Genomic DNA, 27,248 nt, shown 5'->3' with positions numbered 1-27,248 from the left:
TTTTGTAGTATGTGTCAGCCACCGTGGCTTACATATTTTATTTCTAATCCTTACTACAATTCCAAAAAGGTGTTATGGTTTCCATTTTACTGATGAAAAGACAGAGGTTCAGAGAGGTTAAGAAACTTGCCAAAGGTCATACAGCTAATAAGCAAAAGAGTATAACTGATACATACAAATCAGGGAGGTATTAACACCTAGGATGTTTTTAGGAAACATGTAAAACTTAAGACATGGAAGGAAGAGTTTTTATAGAAAAATTATATAGTTGTAATAAGAATCAAAATGGAAGGAAGAGTTTTCTTATTCTGTACTAAAATTTGGTTAAGTTAACATTAGTCTACCTAGCTGTATGAATTAAGGAGCACCAAAATCTCAGTGATTTAATACACTAAAAGTTTATTTCTTTTTAATAATAATCCTGATACATGTCTGTAGACCTCTTTTCTTATTAATGACTCAGGAATCCAGATTCCCTCCATTTTGTGACATTACCATCTCTATATGTGGCTTCTGGGTCACCCCTGCTGGGGAAGTGCGATCCTAAGACTTCAGACTGACTTGTAAATACTTTGACCTGGAAGTGACCTGTATCACTCTTGCTCCTATTTCATTGGCTAGAACTAGTCAGATGGTCTTAACTAACTGCAAGAGGGCTGAGAAATTTAGTCCTGTTGTGTACTCAGGAATAAGAAGAACTGTATATGGGCAAACACCAGATATTTCTACCATGTATTTCATAATTCAACCCCTGGTATATTATTTGTCAAATTAACATAGTTTGCAGAGAATCCTGAAATGAAAGCAAAGAATGAGTATTTGTCATACTCAATAGACATATGATTGATTTTATATTCATCTGTAGACTGATACTGGAAGTAATCCTGAATTTTAAGCCCTGTCCAGCATGATTTTTAACTGGGAGTTCATTTCCTCCCACATATTTAAATAATAAAACCTTAATAAGAAAGATATGGTGTATTACACACACACACACACAAATGGAATAATAAGCAATCATAAAAAAGGATGCAATCTTGTCATTTGCAACAACATGGATGGACCTAGGGGGTATTATACTAAATGAAATAAATCAGTCAGAGAAAGACAAATACCATATGGTTTCCCTATAAATACAGAGAACAAACTATTGGTTGCCAGAAGGAAGAAAGGTTGGGGATAGGCAAAATGGTTGAATGGGGAGTGGGAGATAGAGGCTTCCAGTTATGGAATGAATAAGTCATGGGGATAAAAGGCACAGCGTAAGGAATATAGTCAATGTTACTGTAAAAGTGTTGTATGGTGACAGATGATAGCTACACTTGTGGTGAGCAGGGCATAACATATATAGACGTTGACTCACTATGTTATACACCTAAAATTAATGTAACATTGTGTGTCAACTATCCTCAGATAAAAAAAAAATTAAAGAATAAAATCTTAAAAGTGTTGAATCAGGTACTAAATTGGAACATAGTGTCACTTGTGATTAATGCACTTGATTTTACTGTTTATTTTAAACATATAGTGCATACGGTACCATCAGACATCTATCATTTTATTACATCAGTTTGTTTTTGCATCAAGCAAAATTTTGGGAAATCCTTAGCATATACATTTTATGCTTTAGGAAGCTTGAGATTTCTCTATGTGTAGTGAAATTTGATGAGCTTGGATGACCCGTTATTCAGTCATAATAGTCATTTTCCCACCTCATGAATAAAATGGCTATGGAAACCCCACATCTGTTAAAGCTGGTACTTTGCAGCACCATTTGATACTTTGATACTTTAATCACTCTTTCCTCTTAAAAATGCTCTTGGCTTCATGTCCACAGTTTCAGTTATCATGTATATCCTAAAGACTTTCAAATTTTTTTCTCCAGCCCAGTTCTTTCCTCTTTGCTCCAAACCTTTATATCCAACTGCATATGACCCTCCACCTATCCCAAATCTGATTTACAATCTTTCCTTGTGTTCTCCACCTTAGTGGGTAGCATCACCATCCTGGTTTCTTAAGAAACCAGGATATTTTCTTGATATTTTGCTCTCCCTTCATCATCCATTATCAATTCTATCAATATTACTTTCTAAATATCTCTCAAATCCATCCATTTGTCTCCATTCTGTTTTCACCATATCATTATCTCTGGCCTAAAACGCTGCCTGCTTTTGTACACTGTACCGGGGATAATGTTTTTGACATGCTTATCTGATTTTGTCACCCCCCCCCCCCCACTTAAATCCTATTGCTTTTAGGATTAAGGTCTAAATCTTTAACAGGTATACAGTGCATTGCATATTCTGCTTCTCCTTTGCCTTTCCCACCTCATCTTGTACCTCTTTCCTCCTTGTGCTCCCTGCTGTGGGCTCCATCCAGTTCCGTGAACCTGATATACTTCCTCTTGCCTCAGGACCTTTGTGCATGCTGCTCCATGTTCTAGAACTGTGCTATATAATGCCATAGCCGCTGGCCACATGTGGCAATTAGAATTAAATAAAATCAAGAGTTTAGTTTCTCAGTCCCACTAATTACAATTTTAAGTGCTCATTGTGACTGGTGGCTACCATATTGGACAATGAAGATACAGAACATGTCCATCTTCACACAAAACTCTATTGGACAACACTGTTCTAGCATATTCTTCGTCACCTCCCATACCCTTTGTCCTTTGTGACTTTCTCAGGGAAGCCCTCCCTGTCCTCCCTTCAGTTCCTAGTAGAGTCAGTTTTCTTTGTATCTAAGTATCCCAGCCAAAGACTACCATGAACACTTCTGTAATCAGGATTACATTTATTTAGTCTGCTTCAGCAGGGGACCCTTAGGGACAACTCAGTAAGACAGAGTTCGGAGGAGCTCTTCATAGTGTTTGGGCTTATACTGGGTAGGTGTTAAGGAGGGATTCTGTGATAGCCAGCTTTGGACTGGATATGAGAAGATATTGAGGCAGCCTGGAAACTGGGTAGCCATTGTTTAGGAGGTGAGATGAGCACAGCAGGACTGAGGATGTCTTTGTCAAGAAAGCGCAGTCCCTCAGAAGGAGAACGCGTTATTCACTTTTGTGGCTGTGTTACTGTTTTCTGGGCTTCTGTTGGAAACATTCCTGTTGGCCTTGTCTGTGTGCCACAGTGGGACTGATTTTTACATTCTTAGTTGTGCTGTGTTCTCCTGTCCTAGGACTCTGTTGCTTTTCTCCAGAGTGCTTGCACACAGTTTGTAATTTTTTTAATGAATGACTTTTTAAGTAACATGTTTCCTCTCCTAGACCAGAAGCTTCATGAGAGCAGAGGCCTCTTCTCTTTTGGTTCACTTTGGTACCCATAGCACCTAGCATGCTGCCTGATACAAAGTAGAGGCTCGCTCAGTCTTTACTGGAAGAGTGGATGAATGAATAAATGAATGATAAGACCTAAAAAATTGGTGGCTGATCAAAGACGTGGAATCAGAAAATATCTGATTTTCTGACAACTGAAGAATCATTTGTCTTTTTACAGTAGATTCTTAGCAGATGTCTCTTTCCTCACACCCAAGAAAAACACTAGAATTCTAATATTGAAAATTTAAATAGAACATTCAACTATTGCCTGATATCTCAAGTCCTTTTAGAGTAGTCTTTAAAATATGTTATCATACCTTCTTTACTATCATTTTTCTCAGTCCAAATGAAGAAATGTATGGATGCATTATATCAAATTACAGTAAGGTAAAGTCATGTTGGCTTTTGGCATCCTACAAATTATATTAAAAGGTTTCCAAATAGTTGGTAACTGTAACTGGAAAGACCCAAACATTTTGACTGTGATTCTTAGTACTAAATCATGTAGGCCATATGACCCATCAATGTGATCAGGTCTCATAAAGGATTGTGATGTTTTCCAGGTGGAATAACTTTCTTTTTTTTAATTACACAGGCAATATAAAAGAATTAAGGATGAAATTTTAAGCTTGAAAAAAGCAATATCCACATTGGTAACATGTCTACTATTTTTATTTTTTCATAGTTCTTGTCCACATGCACTCATGTTATTAGAGTAAGATTATTTTAGTCAGCATACAGTTGACAGTCTCTTTGAATCTAAACAGTTGTGGTGTATCGCACCTTCTCACATCACCTGGGGGATTAGAACCATTGAATTGATAAGTCCACTATGTTGTAGTAGACTAGCCTATCTTCAGGCTTCAGAGTTCTGTGGCATGGACGATAAAGTCACTGAGGGCCACGTTTACTAATACTGGTTCACCATGTGTTGCTCTGGTTACTGCATATTCCTTCAAAGAAGACCTTGGAAGTGCATCTCCTCGATCTCTTCCTTAAATGCCCTTTTCATCATGCTACCCTCCTACTCCAAAATGTCTTAATTCTTAACTATACTAAATGTAAATACCTTTTCATAGATCAGCCCTTTCCAATAGAACTTTCTGCAGTGATGGAAGTTTTCCTTTATTCTCTCTAATATAGTAGCCACTAGCCACGTATGGCAACTTGGTACTTAAACCGTAGCCGGTTGCCTAAGGAACTAAATGTTTAGCCTAGATTTTTAGGTCCTCTCTTCATAATCAAATCAGGCCTATGTCCTTGGTCCCATGTACATACCACATTTGTACCTATCATTTTGTCTTGACTCGTGTTGGTCCTCTTTCCGCTGGATGACTTTTTCTCAATTCCTTCATTTAATCCAGCTTCTCTGTAGCTTCCAAGGGTTAGAACAATCTCCACAATTTCTGTGAAATGTTCCTGTAATCTTGCTGACCTTCCTTCCCTGGCAACGGCCATTTTGTGCTTCTCCAGCTAGGACACCTGAATGAATGATTCAAAATAGACTTTCACATCTAGTCATTTGCTGTATTTTACTTCCATTTGTTGTTGTTGTTGTTGCTTATGTGACTGTACTCATCTCCTCAGCTAGTTTTTATATCTTTGAGGCCAGGACAGTGTTTTATATATTTTCTGTATTTCTCTTGGCACCAGTCAGTTGGTGGAGCCCCAGAAAATTCCCATTGAATGCTTTGTTGATTAATTGATTGCAAAAGAAACACAAATCTGTATCTTAGATTCTTTGTCACGATTATTGAACTGGTCGACAAAATTTATGAAATGTTCCTGGGATGCACTTTGAAGGTCAAACCATTTTCTTGGATCCAGGAATTTATAAAACTGCATAAAAAGAAGGTCATATATATGTACATATGAACTGTGAATTCTAGAGATGGTGATTAGGGATTGTGAAGAAAGTTTGAAAAATAGCAGTGAGTAACCCTTCCCTGAGAAAGAAACCTTTGAACTGCTAGTCAAAGAATAGAAGTTTATGTCTGAGAAATGAGAGGCAGGAAAATTGTTTCTTGGAAAGAGGTACTACAAAAAGGTCACGTGGGAGGACCAGGTGTGTGTGGTCAGTCAAGTGCTTTTTCATCCTGTTATATTCACTTTAGGATCAAGAGTTGGGGATTTTGTGTATCTGCTTTCGAAAGAGTTTTAAAATGTAGCAAAGTGCATCCTACTTGCACTAAATCACAAATGGAGATCTCTGGATCCAAGCTTCATCGCGTGTAATACTAGGACTCAGAGTTTCCCTCCAAAACGTACTCTTACAATATTGTGATAAAGACGATCTTAGAGAAGGGCACAGAATATGGTCAAGTGATTACTATATAATAGAATTTAATACACACATATAGAGCCCACTATGTCCCAGGTACTGTACTTAGTACTTCATATCTATTAACACATTTATGCCTCTAATCTCTAATCACTGTAAATGAACATTTTACAGATGGAGAAAATATGGCCCTTGCCTCAGTTTATATAGGTAGCAGGTAAAAGAGTCAGAACTTGATGCTAGATAGTCTTGCTCCAGAAACTATGTCCCTAGCTACTCTAAATACTGCCCTATGCTATGTATGCTATGTAGTCTCTCTGTAATCAGTGTTCCATTAAATCAGAATTTGTGACTTTTGGAATGAGCATTGGAGATAATAGGAAATGGAAGAGATGTTTTATATGTTTGAAGAAACAGGTTCCAATACCTGCAGACACTTCTGGAAGACCTGCAGACATGTGAATATGGACATGTGAATAATATGCAAAGCACAAATGCCTTTTCTGTTGAGTGTAATTCTCAGTGTGCAGCTGATATGCAAGTTCTGTGTACAAATGGTAACTATTTTCATTGTAGTTGAAAACACAATACTAAAAAATGTATTATCTTCCTTTCTGAAGTGAGGATAAAACAGTTTGGGCACATTTGTTGCCTTTTTTAATGATGACTTACCTATTCGTTTTAATTTTGATGACTTTTAAATTTTGCAGAAATTCCGGAGTGCTTCAGTTGGGGCTGAGGAGTACATGTATGACCAGACATCAAGGTAAGCTACCAGGAGATGCCCCTAGAAACTAATGAACTGATAACACTTTAAATGTACCCCCAAGTTATACTTTTGAACCTTTAAAAGAAAATTCTTTTCTCTATACCGTGACTTCTGAATTACTGTTTCCAATCTTGCCCTGTATTCTGAGGCCTATGCCCTTTTTCTGTCCTTCTGTTGGTTAGATATCCCTTCTTAGGTGGTTCTCTGAATCTCAGACACATGGACCTCCAACACAGCATGTGAAAAAATGGAATTCTTTGCCGTTCTTTTTCTTTTCTTTGCTTCCTTCTCCACTTCTTTCACATCTGTTCTGCTTTTATTTCCTGTTGTGGCTAATGATGTAACCATCCTTCCAGCTACCCACTCTGGAGGTATAAAGATCTGCCTGACTTTTTGCTACATTTTCATCACACTTCCCAAGTGCTGAATGTTCTGTTTTACCTGTCCTGTCCCTTGCAACTTACTCTTGTTCAGGTTCTGAACTGTTGTGATATAACTGATCTTCCTGCCAACACTGTTTTCCCTTCTATTCCACTGTACACATATTTAGCTACCAGCTAAATACACTCTGGTGCCTTCCATGTACAAGCAGTGCGAGAGGTATGGGAATAAGATAGAACCTCTCCTTAAAAGAGGCCCCATAGACTTTTGGAGGGGACAAATGTAGTGATGGACAGTTGTAATACAATTTGCTAAGTGAAGAGTTAGTCCTGCTACAGAGGTACATAAACAGAAAGCTGAAAGGACCTACAGGTCTCTGTGTGTGTGTTGGGGTTGTGGGGTGGGGGGACAAAGCTTGCAGGAAGGGGCATTTGAGCCACATGCTGAAGGACTGTGAGCAGGAGTTTTCCAGGGAAAGAAGGAAGATTAAGAACTTCCAGGTAGGGGCGCCTGGGTTGGCTCAGTTGGTTAAGCGACTGCCTTCGGCTCAGGTCATGATCCGGGAGTCCTTGGATCGAGTCCCGCATCAGGCTCCCTGTTTGGCAGGGAGTCTGCTTCTCCCTCTGACCCTCCCCCCTCTCATGTGCTCTCTCATTCTCTCTCTGTCAAATAAATAAATAAAATCTTAAAAAAAAAAAAAAAAAAGAACTTCTAGGTAGAGGGGGTAGACGTTCAAAGACCTTGGTCATGATCATGCCCATAGACAGGAGAGAATGGCAAGAAATGAATTGATCTCTCCCATTTCACAAAACTTATCAGTTATGTCACCATTTCAGAAAGGATTAAACACAAATTACTCATGAAGGTAGTCAGGGCCCTCTACGTGCTGGTCCCTTTTTACTTTAAACCTTGTGTCTCACCGTATTTCTTGCCCCTTTGCTGTTACATGTGTGGCCCTCCTCTGTTCTCTCTTTCTACCTGAAGTCCTCCTGATCCTTCAGGATCTTGCTCCAAGCTCAGTCATCCTCCCCCAATCATCTGAGTCAGAATTTCAGTGTGTGGTGTTTGTGAGTGGGAGGGGTGAGGTGGGGAACATAGAGTTCCAAATCACCTTCTAAAATGTGGAAATACATATATAACTTGCATGCTATAAACCCAAATCACCATGTAATCAGCTATCAGGCTGGTGAAAAGAGCTTTGACCTACCAGTCACTTGACCTGCCTTCTCGTTCTGCTGCTGTCATTGTCCACTGGAGTGAGCAAGTTTCTCAGCCTTCCTCACCTGTGAAATGAGGAAGGTGGTTTTATTTCCTGTGTTATGGATAGGTTTGGGGAGCATGAACTCCCCTAAATGATATTCAAAACCATTTCTGTTCATATGTGCTTTTTTCTGGGGAGAGGGTTCACAGCTTTTCATGTTGTTTTGTTTTTTTTTTTTTTTTTTTTTTTTTTACGCAGCCTGTGCCCTAGACAAGTTGCAAGCTGCTGATCTAGGTGATTCCTAATATCCTGTCCAGGTCTCAAATTTTATGATTCAGTGGCTGTATTGAAATTGCTTTTTCCAGGCAAAATGACAGTGAAATTGGTTCTGTCTTGAATGATTTATTTCCCACCCTGTTCTAAGATACATATTCTGGAATTTGCTTAGTTTATCAGCCTACGTGTACGGTTTTTATCATGAAAAGAGGAATATTATTGTGCCTTTCCAGTTTCTTTCTCCTTATGAAAGTTACAAAAAATTAAACGTTGCAGAAATATTTAACATAGAAAATAAGAGTCTCCCATAATCTTCTAAGTAGACCATCTTAAGAGGTGAACTTTGAGGCATTTTTACACCCAGTCTTTCAAAGACTATGAAATTAAAGAGCTAAGAAAATAGGCCCAGTGAAGAGCTTCTGATGATTAAAAAAGTGCACAAAGCATTGGTTATTGGATTATCACTATGAGCCATCCTGCAGTGTAGCAGAAATAAATATTTCTGAATGTATTAAACAAAAAAGATTGTAGTTCATACCTGTGGTTTATTTTAAATAATTGATACATTCTTCAGCATTGGGAAAATCAGTGTTTTTATTTTGTAAATTAAGTAATATTTTAAAAATATTAGGGAAATTGTAGAGCAGAGATTTACAAACTTTTTTTTTTTTTAAAGATTTTTATTTATTTATTTGAGAGAGAGAGAGAGAGAGAGAGAGCACATGAGAGGGGGGAGGGTCAGAGGGAGGAGCAGACTCCCTGCAGAGCGGGGAGCCCAATGCGGGACTCGATCCCGGGACTCCAGGATCATGACCTGAGCCGAAGGCAGTCGCTTAACCAACTGAGCCACCCAGGCGCCCCGAGATTTACAAACTTTATCTGCAATGGGTTAGATAGTGAATATTTTAGATTTGGCACACTATACATTACAACTATTAAACCCTCCTGTTGTAGTGTGAAAGTAACAGTAGACAAGTCCTAAATGAACGAGTGTAGCTGTGTTCCAATAAAACTTTATTTACAATAATAGGCAGGGAGCTGGATTTGGCCAATGGATCAAACTTTGTAGATTCCTGATTTGGAGCAGTAGTGTCCCTTTCATGAGTCTTAAAAACAGAAAACAAAAAGACAACAATCTCTGTTATAGGAACTAGATTCTCAATAATGAATGTCTGAGTTTTAGATTTTCACATTCTGCAATGTTTTATTTTATTTTATTATTTTATTATTTTTATTTATTTATTTATTTTTAAAGATTTTATTTATTTTTTAGAGAGCGAGCGAGAGGGAAACAGCATGAGAGGGGAGAGGGTCAGAGGGAGAAGCAGGCTCCCCGCTGAGCCGGGAGCCCGATGTGGGGCTCGATCCCAGGACCCTGGGATCATGACCTGAGCCGAAGGCAGACGCTTAACCATCTGAGCCACCCAGGCGCCCACATTCTGCAATGTTTTAAAGTGGGTTATAGCTATTTGCAACATCTTGGTGATACAAAAAGAGGGTTAAGTATAGGTATGAATTGAACAAAAGCTTTCACACATTTGGCTTGCTGCTAGCTTGAAAGGGGCAAATTCTATCAATTCTGAAGCCTCAGGCATTACTGATTGCCATCCAAGACCTAACAGGCTCTCCTGGCACAGCCTTGCATAATTGGACAGGCACCTCATGGACTTTCTCCCCTTCTAAACCATCTGGTTTATGAGCCACTATTAGAAATGTTGTATACATTGTATTAGCAGTGACCTTTGGTCTGGTCGCATCTCTTTTGCCATATGCTGTGTTTTGTCTCTGAAGTAGACTAAATATTGGTTAATATTCATACAAAATGCTCCAAATGTGAAATTGATTAGGAAGGCAGAAATGTCCAAGCAAGTCAATCTGACCTCTGTTTGTTTTCTGTTCACAGTGGCACATTTCAGTACACCCTGGAAGCCACCAAATCTCTGCGTCAGAAGCAGGGGGAGGGCCCCATGACCTACCTCAACAAGGGACAGTTCTATGCCATAACGCTCAGCGAGACTGGGGACAACAAATGCTTCCGACACCCAATCAGCAAAGTCCGGGTATGAGCCTCATTTCTCAAATAAAGCGCAGAGGGATCACATGAAGGCAATTGCTACCTCGCAGTCTTGTGGAAGGGCGTGGAAAAAATTCCAAAATAAATAATTCTAGAACAAATGTCAGAGAGTTGGAGCAGGAAAACTTACTGGCTTACAGTTTATCATTTTAATCAGTAACCAATAAATGCCAGGGAGGGGACATGGTTGGGACACGCTTTCTGACTGTATCCAAGGAATTTTCCCAGCTTCCTTCATTGCCTTTGTGCTACCTAGTTGTTGTTCTTGTTTTCAGTCAATTGATCTTAATTTTTCAAGCAAGTAGCTAGAAGTCAGAGCTTATTTGTGGGCAGGGAAAGAGCTGCTGCTGTCTTCCATATGGGAGGATGTGATTTATTCTGTGTCCTGGGTCCTTTGCAACTTGGTTAAAAAAGCCTTCTGCAACCCAGTGCTTGCTTACTCAGGAGTCAAGTGAGGCATGGTATGATTCCTACCAGGACTGACTTGGTGGAATTTTCACCTTCGTGAGTGTTAGTTCTGTTTGTGGGAAATGGAACTGTGCTGGAAGCCTACCAGCTTCTGGCATTCTTGCTGCTGCCAACAAGGGAGGAAACTGGTAATCCTTCTCTACTGAAATGGAAAATCATAGCACAGCTCTCTGAAAAGAGGTTGAAGGGCTTTCCTGCCCTATTGTACAATGATTTATTTTACACGCTGTGTGCATGGTGCCCACCCCACCTTATTTTGTCCATAACTACCGCCTCCTAAGCTCTTCAGCACATTGAGAAGAATGCGTGCTGTGCCTAGAGCATAGTGAGTTTACCCCCATCCCCGACTTCCCTGCAAAGGTAACAGAGGAGGTAGAAGAGGAAGAAGAGTATTTGGTCACCTGCTGGCCAGCTTGTCTGTTACTAGCTTTAGGTAAAGCAATTTCAGTGGTGATCTCTGAGACAGCTGGGTTTTCTGGCTTTGTTTCAGTGAGAAAGATAAGGAAGGATTGCTGCTCATTTCTCAGTCCAGCAATTCTTCCTCCCTCCAAGCCTGTCCCTGTCCCAGATCAGAGCTGTAGGAGGCAGGGCAGTTGAGAGTGAGAGGAAGATGTGGAGCTCACGTCCCACCCAGGGCTGAGCCCGTTGCAGGTGGAAAGGTGCCTGGTTTGTTGTGTGCCTGCCAGGGGGAATTGGTGTGTTCCTACCCTGTGGTCAAGGCTGTGGTGGAAGGATGCTTTCCTCCTCCTCCTCTACCCCCTCCTCCTCATCTTAATGGTGGAGGGATATAATAATAATAACCATAATAGTAACAACAGCAATAATGGCAGAGAGATGCCATAATAATAACAACAAGAGCCACAAAATAACAAGTAATATTTATTGGTATATCTTCCATGTGCCAGGCACTATGTTAAGTGCCATATATCTAGCAATTCATTTGAAACTGAAACTGCCTATGAAATAGACACTATTTTTATACTATTACAGAAGAGGAAACTTGGCCTTTTAGAGGCTGGTAACTGGTCGAGGTTACACAGCTAAAATGTGAAGGAACCAGGATATAGCCCAGGCAGTCAGATTCCTGGATTTATTCTCTTAACCCCCAAGGTACACTGTGTTGAGTCACATGGAGGGCTAAAAGCCAGAGGCATTTTAGCCTGGGATCCACCTCTGGATATATATGCCAGACTTCACACCCCTACACCCTCACATGTGGGTGCCTGGTAAGAAGACTCTGGATAAACCTACTTTTTAAAAAACAGTTCTGTAAATTACAAGGAAGCATGTAGCTCATAGACACCCTCTTAACAGCACCATTTCAGCACCCTGAAAAGATGGTGGGTGGTTTGCCTTCTGAGGCCGTGACAGTAGTTTTGAGTACGGAGACTTTTCCAAGAATTTTGCTTCACTGAAATCCTGTAAACAATTTCTTACGGACGTTTTCTTTCCTCTGTTTCATTTTGGCTAAAACAGCCATCCTTTCTTAAGGATTTCAGTCGAACACCCTTGGGGAGTTAGAATGATGCCTCTCAGAGGGGATCGTTCTTGCTCCTCAGCTCTGGGCGAGCGAGCCATCTGGAGGAAAGAGGGACACACTTGGAACTTACCGCCTTGGTTTTGGAGCTCGGTGTTCCACTCTGAGGTGAAGCACGTGAGCTCGACAGTAGCGTTTTCAAACTGCCTTTCTTCTTCTCACTGAAGACATAAACTTACAGACTGAGAATACGCCATTACTTAGGCTAAGAGTCATGGGCTAGAGAAAAAATTATCTGTTATTTTTATTTTGGAACAGAAAGAAGTCAACACTAGGAGGCCACGCAGTGAACTTTTACGTATACAGTAGTCCCTGCCCCCTTATGTGTGGGGAATACATTCTAGGGCCCCCCCAGTGGACGCCTGAAACCATGGATGGTACCAAGCCATATAAATGCTATGGTTTTTCCTCTGCCTACATCTCTGTGATAAAGTTTAACTTATACATTAGCACAGTAAGAGATGAACAGCAACAGTCATAAAATAGAACAGTTGTAACAATGCACTGCCGTAAAAATTATGTGACTGTGGTACCTCGGGCTCTAAATATCTTCTTGTACTGTACTCACCCTTCTTCTCATGATGATGTGAGATGATAAAATACCTATGTGATGAGATGCAGTGACATGAATGATGTGGCCATTGTGACCGTAATGTTAGGCTACTACTGACCTTTGGATGATAGATCCGAAGGCACTCATCTGCTTCTAGGTTATGGTTGACCAAATGTGGGTAACCGAAACCACGGGGAAGGGGGCAACTGTAAGTGGCAAAGTTTGAGGCAGGGGGGGAGAGAAGAATGAAGAGCTTGTAGCTCATAGTTCCGTGAGCCCAGAAGCGGTTCCCCTTCTTGTCATTTCTCCATACCTTGGAGGTTCACGCTGCTTGTGAATTCGAATGATACGGATACATATTTCTAAACTAGTTTTCCTAACAGACATCTGCTTTCTTGTGTAACAAATGTTCGCACATACTTTGGGAAGAAGCCAGATTTTGAATGGACAGTACACCTGCAAGCATGTATATGGTATCTATTGTTTGTCAGGCAGCGGGGCCTCTGTCCTTATCCTCTTTGAGTTTGAAGTCAATGGGAAGACATTGCTGTCAACTGAATAATTAAAACTAATTAAGTAAATGACTTCAAGTGTGCAAAATGCTACGAAGAAGTTATTAAAGAATGAGAGTCAATGAAATATTCTGGAATAGTAGGAAAATGTCTAAGAAATATTTTAGCTTTGGAATAAGAAGGAGAGCCGGTATCCCTGATACTGCAGTTGTAGGGATTTTGGGGGTTTGTTTGTGTTGGTAACTTCTCCATCTCATAAGCGATAGCCACTTAATGTGTATTTAGTTTAATGAGGGTTTTTATAATTTAGAACCAAAATGGGCTTTGGATTCTTATTTCTACAAGATGTAATTAGTTTCTCAAGCAAGTACATCCAAATTGTGTTGAAATAAATAAAATAGTTGACCTTGTCTCTTTTGGTCTGTGAAGTATCTGTAGCTTAGATCTGTGTTCCTCAGTATGAACTCATCTTGTAGTATTTCACTCATTACCTTAGTATTTCTCATTACTCCCGTATTTCAGCCTGAGGCACTTAATTAGGCTAGAAACAGATGCTTGCTTCTTTACAAAAGGTGCCAAATTCTACATTTAAGAATACAAAATTTCAAAAATGTGTTTGTTTTCAGTACAAAAAAAAGATTTTTTGGTATTCCCACTCACCTCACAAAACAATAAACGTGCTCTTAGTTAATTTGGTTGTTTATGACTCATGGTAAAAATGATGTGGGGAGCGCCTGGGTGGCTCAGTTGGTTAAGTGTCCAACCTCAGCTCAGTCTTGATCTCAGCTTGGTCTTGATCTCAGGGTCGTGAGTTCAAGCCCTGCATTAGGCTCCATGCTGGGGTGGAGCCTACTTAAAACAAAAAATGATGTAGGATTCTTTTTCTGTGTACTGTTCTCATTCTCCAAGCATTTTTTAAGTGGGCCCGTTTTTACACCAAAACCGTACAGCTGAGCTTGTCTGGGCTTTTGTCAAGCAACCTTATAGAAACACAGCTCTGGTAGAACTGCCGGAAGTGGAGGCTGTGAAGGAAGCAACCGAGGCGCCCAACAGAAAGTAAGATGCATGGTTCTCCCCTCTGCAGAGCGTGGTAATGGTGGTCTTCAGTGAAGACAAAAACCGAGATGAACAGCTGAAATACTGGAAGTACTGGCACTCCCGGCAGCATACGGCAAAGCAGAGGGTCCTTGACATTGGTAAGTTGACCTTGACCTCCCTGTGCTGTCTTAGGTAAACTGACATGTTGTCATGATGCCAAGGAGAGCCCAGCACACAACTCACAGCTGGGACCCACATAGCTCTTGGGGAGAAGTGCCAGGCACTAGTCTGGGCACTTTTCCTTTGTTAGTACATTTAGTACAAATTAGGTGGAAACAGCAAAATCAGGCCAAGCTGAGTGCAAAGCACTGTTTGTTCTATGGAAGCCAGCTGTGACTCGTATAATAATAGTGGTACATTTGGATTTGCAAGGACTATGTCAGTTTCTAAAATACGTTTCCATGCCCTCCTGTGTTTGGGCCTAGTGGCCAGTCCAGCAGACCAGATGAACTCTTACCCCCATGGCATGAGTAACCACAGGATCATTTATCTCTAAGGTACTAGTGAAAGTCATATGACTGGAAAGTGGGTTCTGGTTCTCTGATTCTCCATATAGTGTCCCTTCAGCTCCAACACACGCCTGTTGCTGCTAGAACTAGGTGGTCTGGCAAATTAAACCTTTGAGAGATCTTCTCCAGCAGTAGAGGCAGAACGGCCCCAGCAAGTCCATTTTCTGGACTCTGTATATTCTTAAACACCAGGTCTGTTCTCTGGAGACCAGTAGTCCCCTGGGTGGGACTCAGGGTTTGGCCAGGAAGGTAGTGCCCATGCCAAGTGGTCCCATGGAGGGAATTTGTTGCAAAGATTGGGAGGGCTGAAGGCACCGTGAGGCAGTCCAGAGACGAGCAATAGCAGGAGTCTGCTGCTATTAGCTGTAGGCCTGGAGGATCAAAGAGAGGAGGTTGTGGGTGTTGGGGAAGCCACCCAGCAAGAGCTTGAACCATAGTGGGGGCTGCCTCAGCAGGAGCTGGGACCACAGACAGAGCAGATTTGCAAGAGGAGGAAGAACCACAGAGGAGTCACTGCCAGACACACCTCTCAAAGAATGCCAAGAGGGAGGAGGAGAAGGAATGCCCGGTCTTCTCCCTGTGCCCCACACTCCCACCAGTGCTTCCCAAGGGCCAAATTTACCCTGAAGCCATTGGGTACATGATCCTCGCAAATGCGGTTTGCAGGAATCAACCTCTGGGAAGTCAGGGATTGAATCTTAAAATTTCTAGAGATTACTTAAAAACCCTGAGAGTAATATGTGTTTCTCAGTAATTTTAACACTTTCTATGCTGTTTTTTTAAGAAATAAGTAATTTCTCATCTGTGGGCTTTCTTACCTCATTTTGCAGACCAAGAGGCTGCAGTCCCAGTGAGTGTAGGCAAAGTAAAGGTCTCCATCATGTTGGGTATCAGAAGGCATTCTGATACCTGAGCCCTTACACGGTATTACTGAGCCATTGCTTTGATTTCGTACACACTGCGATGATTGTTTTTTTTTAGACCTTCCATCTCACCCTTGCCAAGGTCCCTTGACCAATGGCAGAGAGGTTAGTTATTACGTTAGGGTGAGAGACTCACCATAGAACATATTGAAACTAATTGTTGGTTTATCCTGCAAGATGGTTACACCTCTCCTTGCCCCAATGCACGCACACACACACACACACACACACCCCTCCTATTAACTAGTCAAACATATTTATCTAATAAACCAGGAAACTGAGGCCCAGTGAGGCTCACTGACCCACTTTTCCAAGTGACTTATCCTCAGATAATCAGTGCAAGAGCTAGGATAAGACAATCTTCTTCACCCAGCTCATACACAGAAACTACAAGATCAGTTGACTAGGACAAGGGGTTGGGGATACTTGCCTTAACCTGCTTTGTAGCCAATCTGCATAGAGCAGAGGAACAATTTTATTTTATTTGAAAAGTTAGCCTTATAATTATTACCCAAGAAAATCAGAGGAGCAATTAAATAGAAATATGCACTAGGTCCAAATAAGGCAAATAATAAAAGCATTTTACTGGCTTACTTACTTGTTATAAGTTTTACTTTTCTTAGACCAGAATGATTTCTCAGCTCTCACAGGACTTCACTTCTTATCTCTCTTCTTGATCGCCTCTTGCCTGCCTTCAGACTTTCCCTATAACCCTTTACACATGCATTTGCACACATATGCACACACATGATTTATCTTTGAGATTTAGTTACTGAGAAGCTTTGTGGCTCCTTGGGCTGCCTGCTCTGAACCCAGACCCAAGGAGTATTAAATCAGTCCCTTAGCTTCAAAGGACAAATTGATTTTTCTAACCACAACCTCAACCTGACAGCTACTCACAGAGGATGAGGAAATATGCAAAAATCTTATAGACTTCATTCCTTTACTAGACTTACAAAAAAATCAAACCATGTGTTCCTCTGCCGGTGGATGGTTAATGCCATCTCCAAAATAAAGAGGGAGCTGATGCTGGGATGGTGTGTACATCTGTTTGCACCGTCAGCAGGTAGCTTTGGAGTGCGGTGCTGAGGACGTTGATGAAGGCTCCACCTTGCTTCCACCAGGGGGTTAGCAATGCCTGCTGACAGTGGAGGGAGGCTGAAGGGTGCATGTGCCATGTAGTTGCCAGTGTGGGTCGAGAACCTTCTAGTAGCCTAAAGAAAAAAAGGAAGAATCCAACGTTTTAAAATACATTACCTTTCTTAACTTCCATGAAGCTGGAGGTTACAGTCAGGGCTCATGGTTGCAGTTTCCAAATCTCCACCAGTCACTATGGTCACCAAGTTCAACTGGGCCCTCTAGGTAGTGACCTTGAAGCTGAAGTTAAAGACTGAGATAGGGCCCCTTTCACTAAAGCAGAGATTCATAACCTGTGGTCTTCGGAGTCTGTGGGTGGACTTAGTGGCTCCTCCAGCTCCTCAAGTTCTTAACAACACAGTTTTGTCTGTAGAGGTGTGCATATTCTTTCTTCTCATTTTTTCAGGGTTCCTGGGATAACCAGCCCTCCTCCAGCTCCCTGCCTCTCTACCTCCACTCCAAGCAAAGCCCAGTGGAGCTTTCACCTCTCTTCGTATCTTTCCTTATTCTGCATCCCCTCAGCATTCATGGTCAAGGATTGCTCTGTTGTCTCTTGTACCCTGTAATGATGGCTGGCGAACATTCTACATCTTTCCTGCCATACATTTATCTCACTTGGATTAGAATGTTGGGTGCTCTTCAAGGCTGCTCCTCATCTCCCACATACTTCTGATCCTCTGAGGAGCTCCTACCAACCAGTAGTGCTGGTGGTTGCCAAATGGGGAGAGGACCCTCACTGTCCCTGAAGGAGTCCTTTCTGTGGGTCTGTGCAAAGGAGAGTGGGAGCCCGAGGGCCTAGGGTGCAGAGAAGCAGGCTGCTCCTCAGAGCCCGTGGAGCCTTGGCTCCCAGGTTCCTTGTATCCTGATTGGAGTTCACGTGAGGCTGTGCTTGCATCACACCAAGCACGGCTCTCCTTGGGCAGATCCTCGCACATTACATGGTTTGTTCCCTCACTTTTTGCAGGTCTTTGCTTGTCACCTTATCAGAGACCTTCCCTGTCACCTTACCTAAACGGCGCACCCTCATCACTCTCCAGCCCTTTTACCTTTATTGTATTGCAGAGCGTTTATCACTACCCTACATGTTACTTATGTATATATATTTCTATTTCTCATTGTGCCCAACTAGAAGGTAAAGCCCATGAGGGCAGACCCTTGTCTGGTTTAGCACAGGGCCTGAGACATAGTGAGCTGTCAATAAATATTTCCTAAATGAATGAGTGACCGAAGGAATGAAGAAACGTGTGGATAAAACTCTTATTATACTGACAGAAGGCAGGCCACTGGAGGGAATGAACTGTATCTTAATAATACCCATGTATTCCTTGTCTTCTGTGTACTAGGCTCTTTCTATATATCATATATAAACATTTTGTCCTTCGTCCTCAAAACAACTCATTTTGTTGTTTAAAAACTGAGGTGGTGAACGGTAAAGAATTCTACCCAAGGTCATGTACCTGGTAAGGGGTGTCGGTGGGATGGAAACCCAGGAATGCCTGAGTTTGCACTCCTTGTTTTTTATTATTCTCTGTCCTCGCTCCACAGTACATCCTCTTTGTATGGCAACCCCTAGGTAGGTCTTGGCCCCACTAGGCCCTGATGACTTGTAGAGTGACTGCAGACATCCATGACCTGACCTTGTGCTGATGTACTGCCTCTCCCCACTGTGCTTTCCTTTCCAGACATTGAGAACGTTTTGCAATCTGGGGGGGTGGGACTCTTGGCTGCTGCTAGTTCTGACATTTCTGAAAGCCAGTTCAGCCATGTGGTTCTTGTACATTAGGCCTTAAACTATTTTGTTTGGGGGGAGGGGGGAAGGAAACATTAGCAATTAGTTCTTACTTGATAAAAGTAAAACAAACAGACCTTGGCCCTAGTGGCCCCTGCTGCTTTTTCAGAGCACACGAGCGGAGTTCTCCAAGCCTCACAAGTTCTTTCTTGTGAGCTCGTTGAAGAACAACAATTACGCCAGGTCATAAATGAGTTTACATTCTGCAGCCCAAGGAGCATTCCTGCGCCAATTAGACCTCAGACCTCCTCTATGGCAGAGCCACTTAGATTGTTTCTGTTGTTTGCTCGTCCCTGATTGTGGACGTCCCTTTTTAAGGACACGGAGTTAGTGCTGGTCCCATGTTAGTTCCCATGCCTTGCAGAAAGGCATAATTACTCCATATTCATTCAGCAAATAGGCCAGACCCTTCATTAGGGACTAGTGATTCAGAGGTAATTAGGACAGAGCCCCTGTCCTTAAGCTGCTCGAATCTGGAGGCAAGACGATGAGTGGCTAAGATGTCACACGGTGAGTGGCGTCTTGGAGGAGCACTTCCCTGAGAGGTGTTTCTGAGACCCTTCTGAAAGGACGACAAGAGTGCGTGAGGTCAACGAGGTGGGGGAGGGTGCTGCAAGCTAAGGAAACAGCACATGCTCATATAGGAACCAAGGCAGAAGAACCAAAATGAGATTGGCAGATAAATTTTATCAAGCCTGATGAAATTGTTAGCCTAAATGGCAGGGGGTGGAAACTGTCATAGGTACTGATGAGAGTGTTCCTTGATTGAACTAGTACGGACAGTAAGACGAAGGAAGGAAGTCCTGAGTAAATGAGGTTGAGGGGCTAAGAAAGAAGGGTTTAGTAGCTGTAGAAGGGCTTGCTTTTTAAAGAGGAATCGTAGGGGCGCCTGGGTGGTTCAGTCGGTTAAGTGTCTGACTCTTGGTTTCGGCTCAGGTTGTGATTTCTGTGTTGTGAGATCGAGCCCTGCATTGGGCTCCATGTGAGCATGGAGTCTGCTGGAGATTCTATCTCCCTCTTCCTCTGCCCCTCCCGCTTGTGCTCTCTTTCTCTCTCTAAAATAAATAAACAAACCTTTAAAAAATAAATTAATAAAGGGGAATCGTAGGGTGAAACTCCAGGCCTCCTTGGTACCCGCTGAAACTCCAGGTCTCCTATGGAGGCTAGTCAAGCCTAGCGGGGTATGTGGGGTCCAGGCCCTGGAAGGCTATAGGCAGTAGAGGGCCATTGACTCGGGCTACCCGTGTCCCGGCAGCAAACCTGCCCTGCAGGCGGAAAGCTTGCGAAGTGCTGCCTCAGGATCTTCACAGAGGAGCATCACCACGGCCACATCACAGGTGTTGAGGGTCATTAAGCTCAGGGGTTTTCTCCCTTGGCTGCTTTAACACTATCTTGGCTCCATAAAGTCTTGTTGTATAGTTTTATTGGGGAGCTATTCAAATGTCTGTGTGTGTACTTTTTTATATTGAGCTGTAGCATGCATGCATTGTTTTTAGTTAATCCATGTTTTTCTATTGTTGAACCGAGTGGATTTTAGAAATCCAAGAGTATGTAAGAGAGGGATAATAAAAATTGTACCTTTGTGTTGTCATTCATCCAAGCGGGTGTATTCCATTTGTACATCCGTCTTCCCAGATTGCTGATAAGGACAGATGGAGGGGAGTGTGCAGAAATAACAAGCAAATAGATACTGTAATGAAATGACATTTTTCTGTAATGAGTTTCAGGACTTGAATTCAGAGGCTTTGGATAACCATTGAGGTTTTTGGCAGCACTGTTGGTGTGGGATGATATCTGTACTGCAGAGAGGTGATTCCAGGCCAGCATGGAGGTGAAGAGAGGGAGAGACGGGCAGTGGGAAGACCAGTCGGAGCCAGGTGAACGATGGAGTGCACCCAGAGGAGTGCATTGTAAGCGGGGGATACAGAGGTATCCCAGGAACAAGAGACAAATTCTAGAACTGATAGATCCTTTGTGATGCCTGGCTTTGGAGATAAAGGAGAAGTAAAGGATCACAGAAGAAAAGTGCGGCCTTGCTAACTAAATGGGTGCCCTGCTCCTAGGTAGGGGTGTCAGGAGGAGGGACATGGCCAGGAACGGCAGGTTGGCCAGGGGCTGTGTTCAGCCAGGGGCATGATGACGTTGAGGCACCATCTGTACACAGAGTAGGTGGGACTTACCCTCGACTCGTCTGCACCATGGGGTTATCCAGTTTTGCACAGTGTGAGCCATGTAACAACATATTTCAAATGAACCACAAATGACAAAATGAACTGGACTACATATCAAGCTTCCTCAAGCAGTGGATAATTCCAAAACCACTCTCTGGGGAAGGCACATTTTTCTCTTTGTTTCCTTTCAAGGAGGGAAGGAAAGTTAGAAGAGGTTCAACAACTAAAATTAACTTTATAGAATGAGAGCCAGAAGCTACGATAGATAAAATGAAGCACATTCACATGTAATTTCTCTCTTCTGAACAGAATTAAGACTTACTTTACTACCTTACAGTGCAGATGTTCCAAAATAAGAACCGTGTGGTTTTTGTCTTTTCGCAGTGGGTGGCGTGGATTGTAATGTAATGACGCTGATACCACAAGCAACATCAAAATAAGCCTCCTTACTTTACAGTCACATCCAGTGAACCATTATCGATATAAATTTGTAGTTAACTGTGAAACCGACTATTTGCTCTTGATTCCGTCTCTGTCTTCAGTTTTGATTTGCAGTAATCTTTCCCTGTATGTGGGATGTGTCAGTTATGTTGTTACTATTAATCCTGTAGTTTTCCATGGTAATTAGCAGGCAATTATAGTTCATCTTTGATTATTAGCATGTGATTATCGGATTTTCATCTGTGCCCTCATGCAAATCTCTTTCTTTAGAGCCAATTTTTAAATACCAGTTTTATGTTAAGGTAAAGCTTTTCTTGAAAACTTTAGTTCCAACGAAATGGAAACATTTCTTGAAGTTTAGTTCTCCAGACCTTTCAGAAGACTCTCCAGCACGGAATTTTGCTGTGAAGTCCAGGCCTGGGAGCTCTCTTCAGTCTGGAATCATATTCCACTTTCAGATAGGAATTGTGATTAAAATTAAGTAACATGATTTATTTTTTCCCCTCTCTTTGAGTTTTCTAGAGGAGGCTGGCTTCAGATGTGCCCTACAAGGGTGCTTTCTTGCAGGTTTTATCACCAACCCTGGGCTGGGCCACCCAGCGCTGTGCAGAAACGTGGGAGGGTGAAGATTTGGGTGGTGGGTGGGAGACAGCTGCTGCCTCTCTGAGGGTCGGGTGAGTCACGTAGCCAGGTCATCTGTGCACGGTCGAGGCCTAGGAGACAAGAGTGCCCTACAGCTTGCCTTTCTCTTGGCTAGGCTGTCCCACCTGCCCTTTAGTTTTGTTCTGTGGAAGGCTCTACTGCAGAGTCAAATGAACCTGCTCTCTCCCTGCAGTCAGGAAGATGTGGGTCTTCTTTCCTTTAAAGATAACGCAATTAAGTGGAATTTCGAATTTTGATCCTGGATGATTTTCACACTTCTGAATAGATATGAAAAGTAAATTTGACTCAGAATAAAACAAAACCTCTCGAGGGGCGCCTGGGTGGCTCAGTCGTTTAGTGTCTGCCTTCGGCTCAGGTCATGATCCCAGGGTCCTGGGATCAAGCCCCGCATCGGGCTCCCTGCTCAGTGGGAAGCCTGCTTCTCCCTCTCCCACTCCCCCTGCTTGTGTTCCTTCTCTCCCTATCAAATAAATAAATAAAAATCTTAAAAAACAAAACAAAACAAAACAAAAAAACAAAACCTCTCGAGAGCCCCTAAAGTTAAGAATGAAATCACAGGGCTGCTGCAGTCAGGGCCATGAGTCAGAGCTGAGTTGGAAGGGCGGCCTTGAGCCCTGCTTCCTCCACAGGAGGGAGGAGGTGTGGGTGGACCAGCACTACCCAACAGGGGTCCTCCTCTCCTCCGCTCTAGACAAATGTGGGGCACCTTCTGCTTTGAGCGAAGTGCCGTAGCCACAGTGACTGAAAATTCCTTTCATCTTCAACTTTCGTTAGAAAAACATTTATGTGATAAAAGTGTAGGAGGCTAATTAAGGTTATATGTTTTAAAACATTATAAAATGCTTTAAAATGCATTATAAAAAACTTTAAAGTTTATTCTTAGTTCAGACAGAACATACTGATTTTCAGTAACCACTGAGCCACTGTGGGTTTTCATTTATTGCATTGTATGTTTCAGTATGAGTCCTAGAAGCTCATTCTGTTGGGGAAAACAGCACTGGGGAGAAGCACTTCCTGCTCCGCATGTGTGCTTAGTGTGACCCAGGGGTACCCCTCACCTTCCCACCAGCAAAGGGTCCAGAACAGAGCCAGAGTTCACAAACTGCCCATGTCCAGGCCCTGATTCTTGGAGACTCCCTTTTAAATTATTAGCTGGGTCTTCCTCTTTCCTTCTACTCTATGTTTCTTAAAAAAGGTATCCACTAGCCCACATCCTGTACTCCTAATGTCTCTCCATCCAGTACAGCCTTTTATTTAAAAAATTTTTTAAAGATTTTATTTATTTATTTATTTGAGAGAGAGAGAGAGCCCAAGCAGGGGGAGTGGCAGGCAGAGGGAGAAGCAGGCTCCCTGCTGAGCAAGGAGCCTGACATGGGACCATGACCTGAACCCCAGGCAGACGCTTAACTGACTGAGCCACCCAGGTGTCCCTTATTAAAGTTTCTTAATGCCAAGTCTACAGGTCCTTTTTTGCCCCTCACTAGTTTTCCTAGTTACTTGCAACCTCTTCTTTGTTCCTTTCTATGGCTCTCCTTGCCTAGAATGTCCCTCCCTCTCTCCTTGACCTGGCAGACATTTTACCCCTTAAGACCTGGTTTCTCTGTCCCCACTTGGATGGGATCTTCTTCATCTTTCAGGCAGAGTCAGCTGCTTCCACTATGGGTTTTGGTTTGTATCTAGTCAATAGCATTTCACTATGTTTCACTTGGTTCATCAGTGTACATTCTGTCCATCCCACTAGGTGCTGAACTTCTTGAGTGGAGAGAGAATTTTTTTAACCTTTGTATATACCCCCAGCACCTGGTACAGAGCCTGACATAGCTTAGATTCTCAACAGTGTCGACCAGTCAATGAACAAATGCCGTGTATGTTTTGTGTGTAGGTAATAACAGTTATGATAAGCAGGCACAGGTCTCGTTACCGGAGAAATCAGGCTGGGCTTGCACTTTCTCCTCTTCCATGCTGAAAGAATAATTTTTGGTAGTATTTTTTCTGATGTCAGGAGGCTAACTGTGCATTTGGTACCTTAATTTCTTAGATTTTAAATATTTATTACACTACAGCCATTTTGATGAAACTAGTTTAATAACTAAGACTAATTGCTAACATAAAAACAGAATACATACACTAATAAAGCCGGGGGAAAATGTCCCATTTTTAACTTAACTAGAAATTATTACTGTTTCCTGAAGCAAACAAATAGGAAATTGTTTCAAAGCAAACTTAAAAAAAAAAGTAGCTAGATTTGGAAATTAAAAATTATAAGGAATGTGGTAGCCCTTAATCATTTTTCTTCACTGCTTCTAGGAAGTGTGTTTACCTGGTTCTAAGACATTGCTGTTTACTAAACCTTTCCCTGCAAATGATTTCCTTACTGCTGACAATTTTAAAGCCCTGAGTAGTTAACCAGAAGAAATGTTACAGAAAGGATTAAGGCATGGAATGGATGCTTAGAGACCCCTCTGAGAATCTTAGTCGACCCTCTACTTAATACTGTAAAATGCTTTATTTCCTGTTTTACTCTCCACCCCCCCCCCCCCCCTTTACTGCACACTCTACTGTCTTTCCCTTACTTGGTGGGACCTTTTCTGTATCTTTAGCTATGGAAGACCATGCTTTCTTGTCAAACATGTAATCTGTGCTTTGATTTGATTTCATGTCTTTCGTTTGGGGCCTAATTATTTTCTTCAGAGATGCTTTTAATGAGACTGCAAGTAACCTGATAGTCTCGTGTTTTTAGCATTATTTGATTGGCTTAAAAATTATAAGAAAAAATAGCTGGAGATACACTCTGATAGTTTCATGAGGCTCATCTATATACCAAACAAAACTACAGAGCTGGTATTGTCAGCCTTCCGTTAGCGTTTACTAGAAGCCTCTCTCTTGCTGCATACTTCAACATAAACAAATTTACGTCTTTGCAGTAGCCCCAAGTGTGAAATTGGGCAAATGTAAAGTTTTCCTTCTTTGTTTACACAACCGAAAACTTGCCAAGAGAGAGTTTTTCCAAAATTAAATTAAGCTCTTTGAGGTTGGAGAAACCAAAATAAGGTGAAGCTAATCTGAAGGAAAGTCTTTGAACAGGCTCCAGGAATCTGGAGCTGCCACTAGTTTTCATGCTCTTGAAAAGGCAAGTACTGAAATGAGGGGGCGCTAAAGAAATGAGGGGTCTCGTCATTGTTCACTGATCCTGTGACGCAGGTGCTCATATTCTCTCCATTTTGCAGATAGGGAAACCAGCTCAGAGCAGTTACGCAGCTTTGCTTAGGTGGCTTCTGATCCTGTTGAACCCTGACTGTAGTCCCCGGATGCTGTGGTCCACATTACAACGGAAAACAGTAACAGAAGCAACAGCTTCCCTCCTTCGAAGGGCAAATTCATCTTGAAGAAATATATTTAAGAGAATTGGAATTTCAGTTTCAAAATGATATCTAAATCCTCCAATAACTGGTGGAAAATAAGGAAACAGGAATAGCAGCGTGAGTAATTCAAGTAGCAGTTAATGCAGAAATCATTCATGTAATGAACTAGAATTGCTCATGCGGTCCCCCCGACCCTGCACCCATCACACACATAACAGACTCACCTTCCTATGTCTGGTAACCAGTTTAGTGTGTGTGACTGGGCAGCCAGGGTCAGTTGGGGAGGTTGAAAAGGGAGGTTAATCTACAAGAAACAGTAAGTGTTGGCGAGGATGTGGAGAAAAAGGAACTCTTGTGCACTATTGGAGAGAATGCAAACTGGTGTAGCCGCTGTGGAAAACAGTATGCAGGTTCCTCAAAAAGTTAAGAATAGAATTACTGTATGATCCAGTAATCGCACTAGTGGGTATTTACCCAAAGAATACAAGAGCACTAATTCAGAAGGACATATGCACCCCTGTCTTTATTGCAGCATTATTTGCAACAACCGAATTATGGAAGCAGCCCAAGTGTCTACTGATAGATGAATGGATAAAGATGTGGTGTATGTATATGTATGTGTGTTATATATATATGTGTGTGTGTATATATATATATGAATATTATTTAGCCATAAATAAGAATGAAATCTTCCCATTTGCAGCAACATTGGATGGATCTAGAGAGAGTAATGTTAAGCAAAAATAAGTCAGTCAGAGAAAGACAAATACTATATGATTTCACTCATATGTGGAATTTAAGAAACAAAACAAATGGAGAAAAAAAGTGAGAAACCAAAAAACAGACTCTTAGCTATAATGAACAGATGCTTTCCAGAAGGGAGGTGGGTGAGGGGATGGGTGAAATAGGTGAAGGAGATTAAGAGTATACTTATCTTGGTGAGCACTGAGTAATATATGGAATTGTTCAATCACTATATTGTACACATGAAAGTAATAAAACACTGTATGTTAACTACACTGGAATTAAAATTTTTTTAAAATGGAGGTTAATCTTAGTGGAACTTGAGCAGCTGGAGGGATTGGGTTTGTGGTTCAGATTTAGCGGAAGATAATCCATGTGAGGACTTACAGTTCTTGTAATGTTGTCTGTGTTCTGTACCACCAGTTGCCAAAAAGTCATTTCTTTTATTTGAATTTCTTCAGTCCGCAACTCAAAAGTACAATTGTATGTATTTGAAACTTCTTTCTAACACTGAAGGCTGCTAGGCACTAGAATGGGTCTTTGAGAGAGACTGGAATATCTTCCAATAGAAGTATAGAGTATCTGCCAATAGAATGGCAATTCTCAAGTTTCTTACTAATGATAAAGTACCATCATCTGAGAATGAGTTCAGTTCTCTTTTATAAGTCAGAGTTGGTTTAACTGGGAAGTTACAATGTCTGGAGATATCATCTGGGCTGGGAAAATATTGGGGACTGTTGTCCTGGAGGGAGGGAGACCCATTTGTAGGTCTGAGATGATTATGGTGGATTGGCCACTGTGGGCAGTAACTTGTAATCCTGTGTGCCTATAACTTCTTGTCCCCACACCTACGTATATCAAGTAAGAAGATGGAGAATGAACAACCAAAATTAAACTTGAGTAGTTCATGCAGTATACAAGAATAAATGATTTACCAAAGCACTTATCCATGCCTTCATTCATTCAGCAAACTGTCAGAAAGTACTAGGCACTATTTTTCAAGAGACAAAATAGTTTGAGTTAAAAATAGACTGAAGTTAAAT

At 41.8% G+C, this 27,248-nt stretch overlaps 1 protein-coding gene across 1 annotated transcript in view; it reads left to right on the top strand.

Annotated features, from left to right (window-relative positions):
* The window catches only part of GRHL2 (grainyhead like transcription factor 2), a 156,832-nt gene that overhangs the window by 60,067 nt on the left and 69,517 nt on the right, over positions 1 to 27,248 (top strand). Inside the window, exons 5-7 of the mRNA XM_045899198.2 lie at positions 6,308 to 6,363; positions 10,128 to 10,284; positions 14,453 to 14,564. Of these exons, the coding sequence (XP_045755154.1) occupies positions 6,308 to 6,363; positions 10,128 to 10,284; positions 14,453 to 14,564 (325 nt within the window). The remainder of the gene's footprint in view (positions 1 to 6,307; positions 6,364 to 10,127; positions 10,285 to 14,452; positions 14,565 to 27,248) is intronic.

The sequence above is a fragment of the Mirounga angustirostris genome, unplaced genomic scaffold, assembly GCF_029215605.1.
Source record: "Mirounga angustirostris isolate CCGP_5_RB_7025 unplaced genomic scaffold, mMirAng1.0.hap1 SCAF_4, whole genome shotgun sequence".
Lineage (NCBI taxonomy): Eukaryota > Metazoa > Chordata > Mammalia > Carnivora > Phocidae > Mirounga > Mirounga angustirostris.
This window is presented reverse-complemented; position numbering and strand designations above follow the sequence as displayed.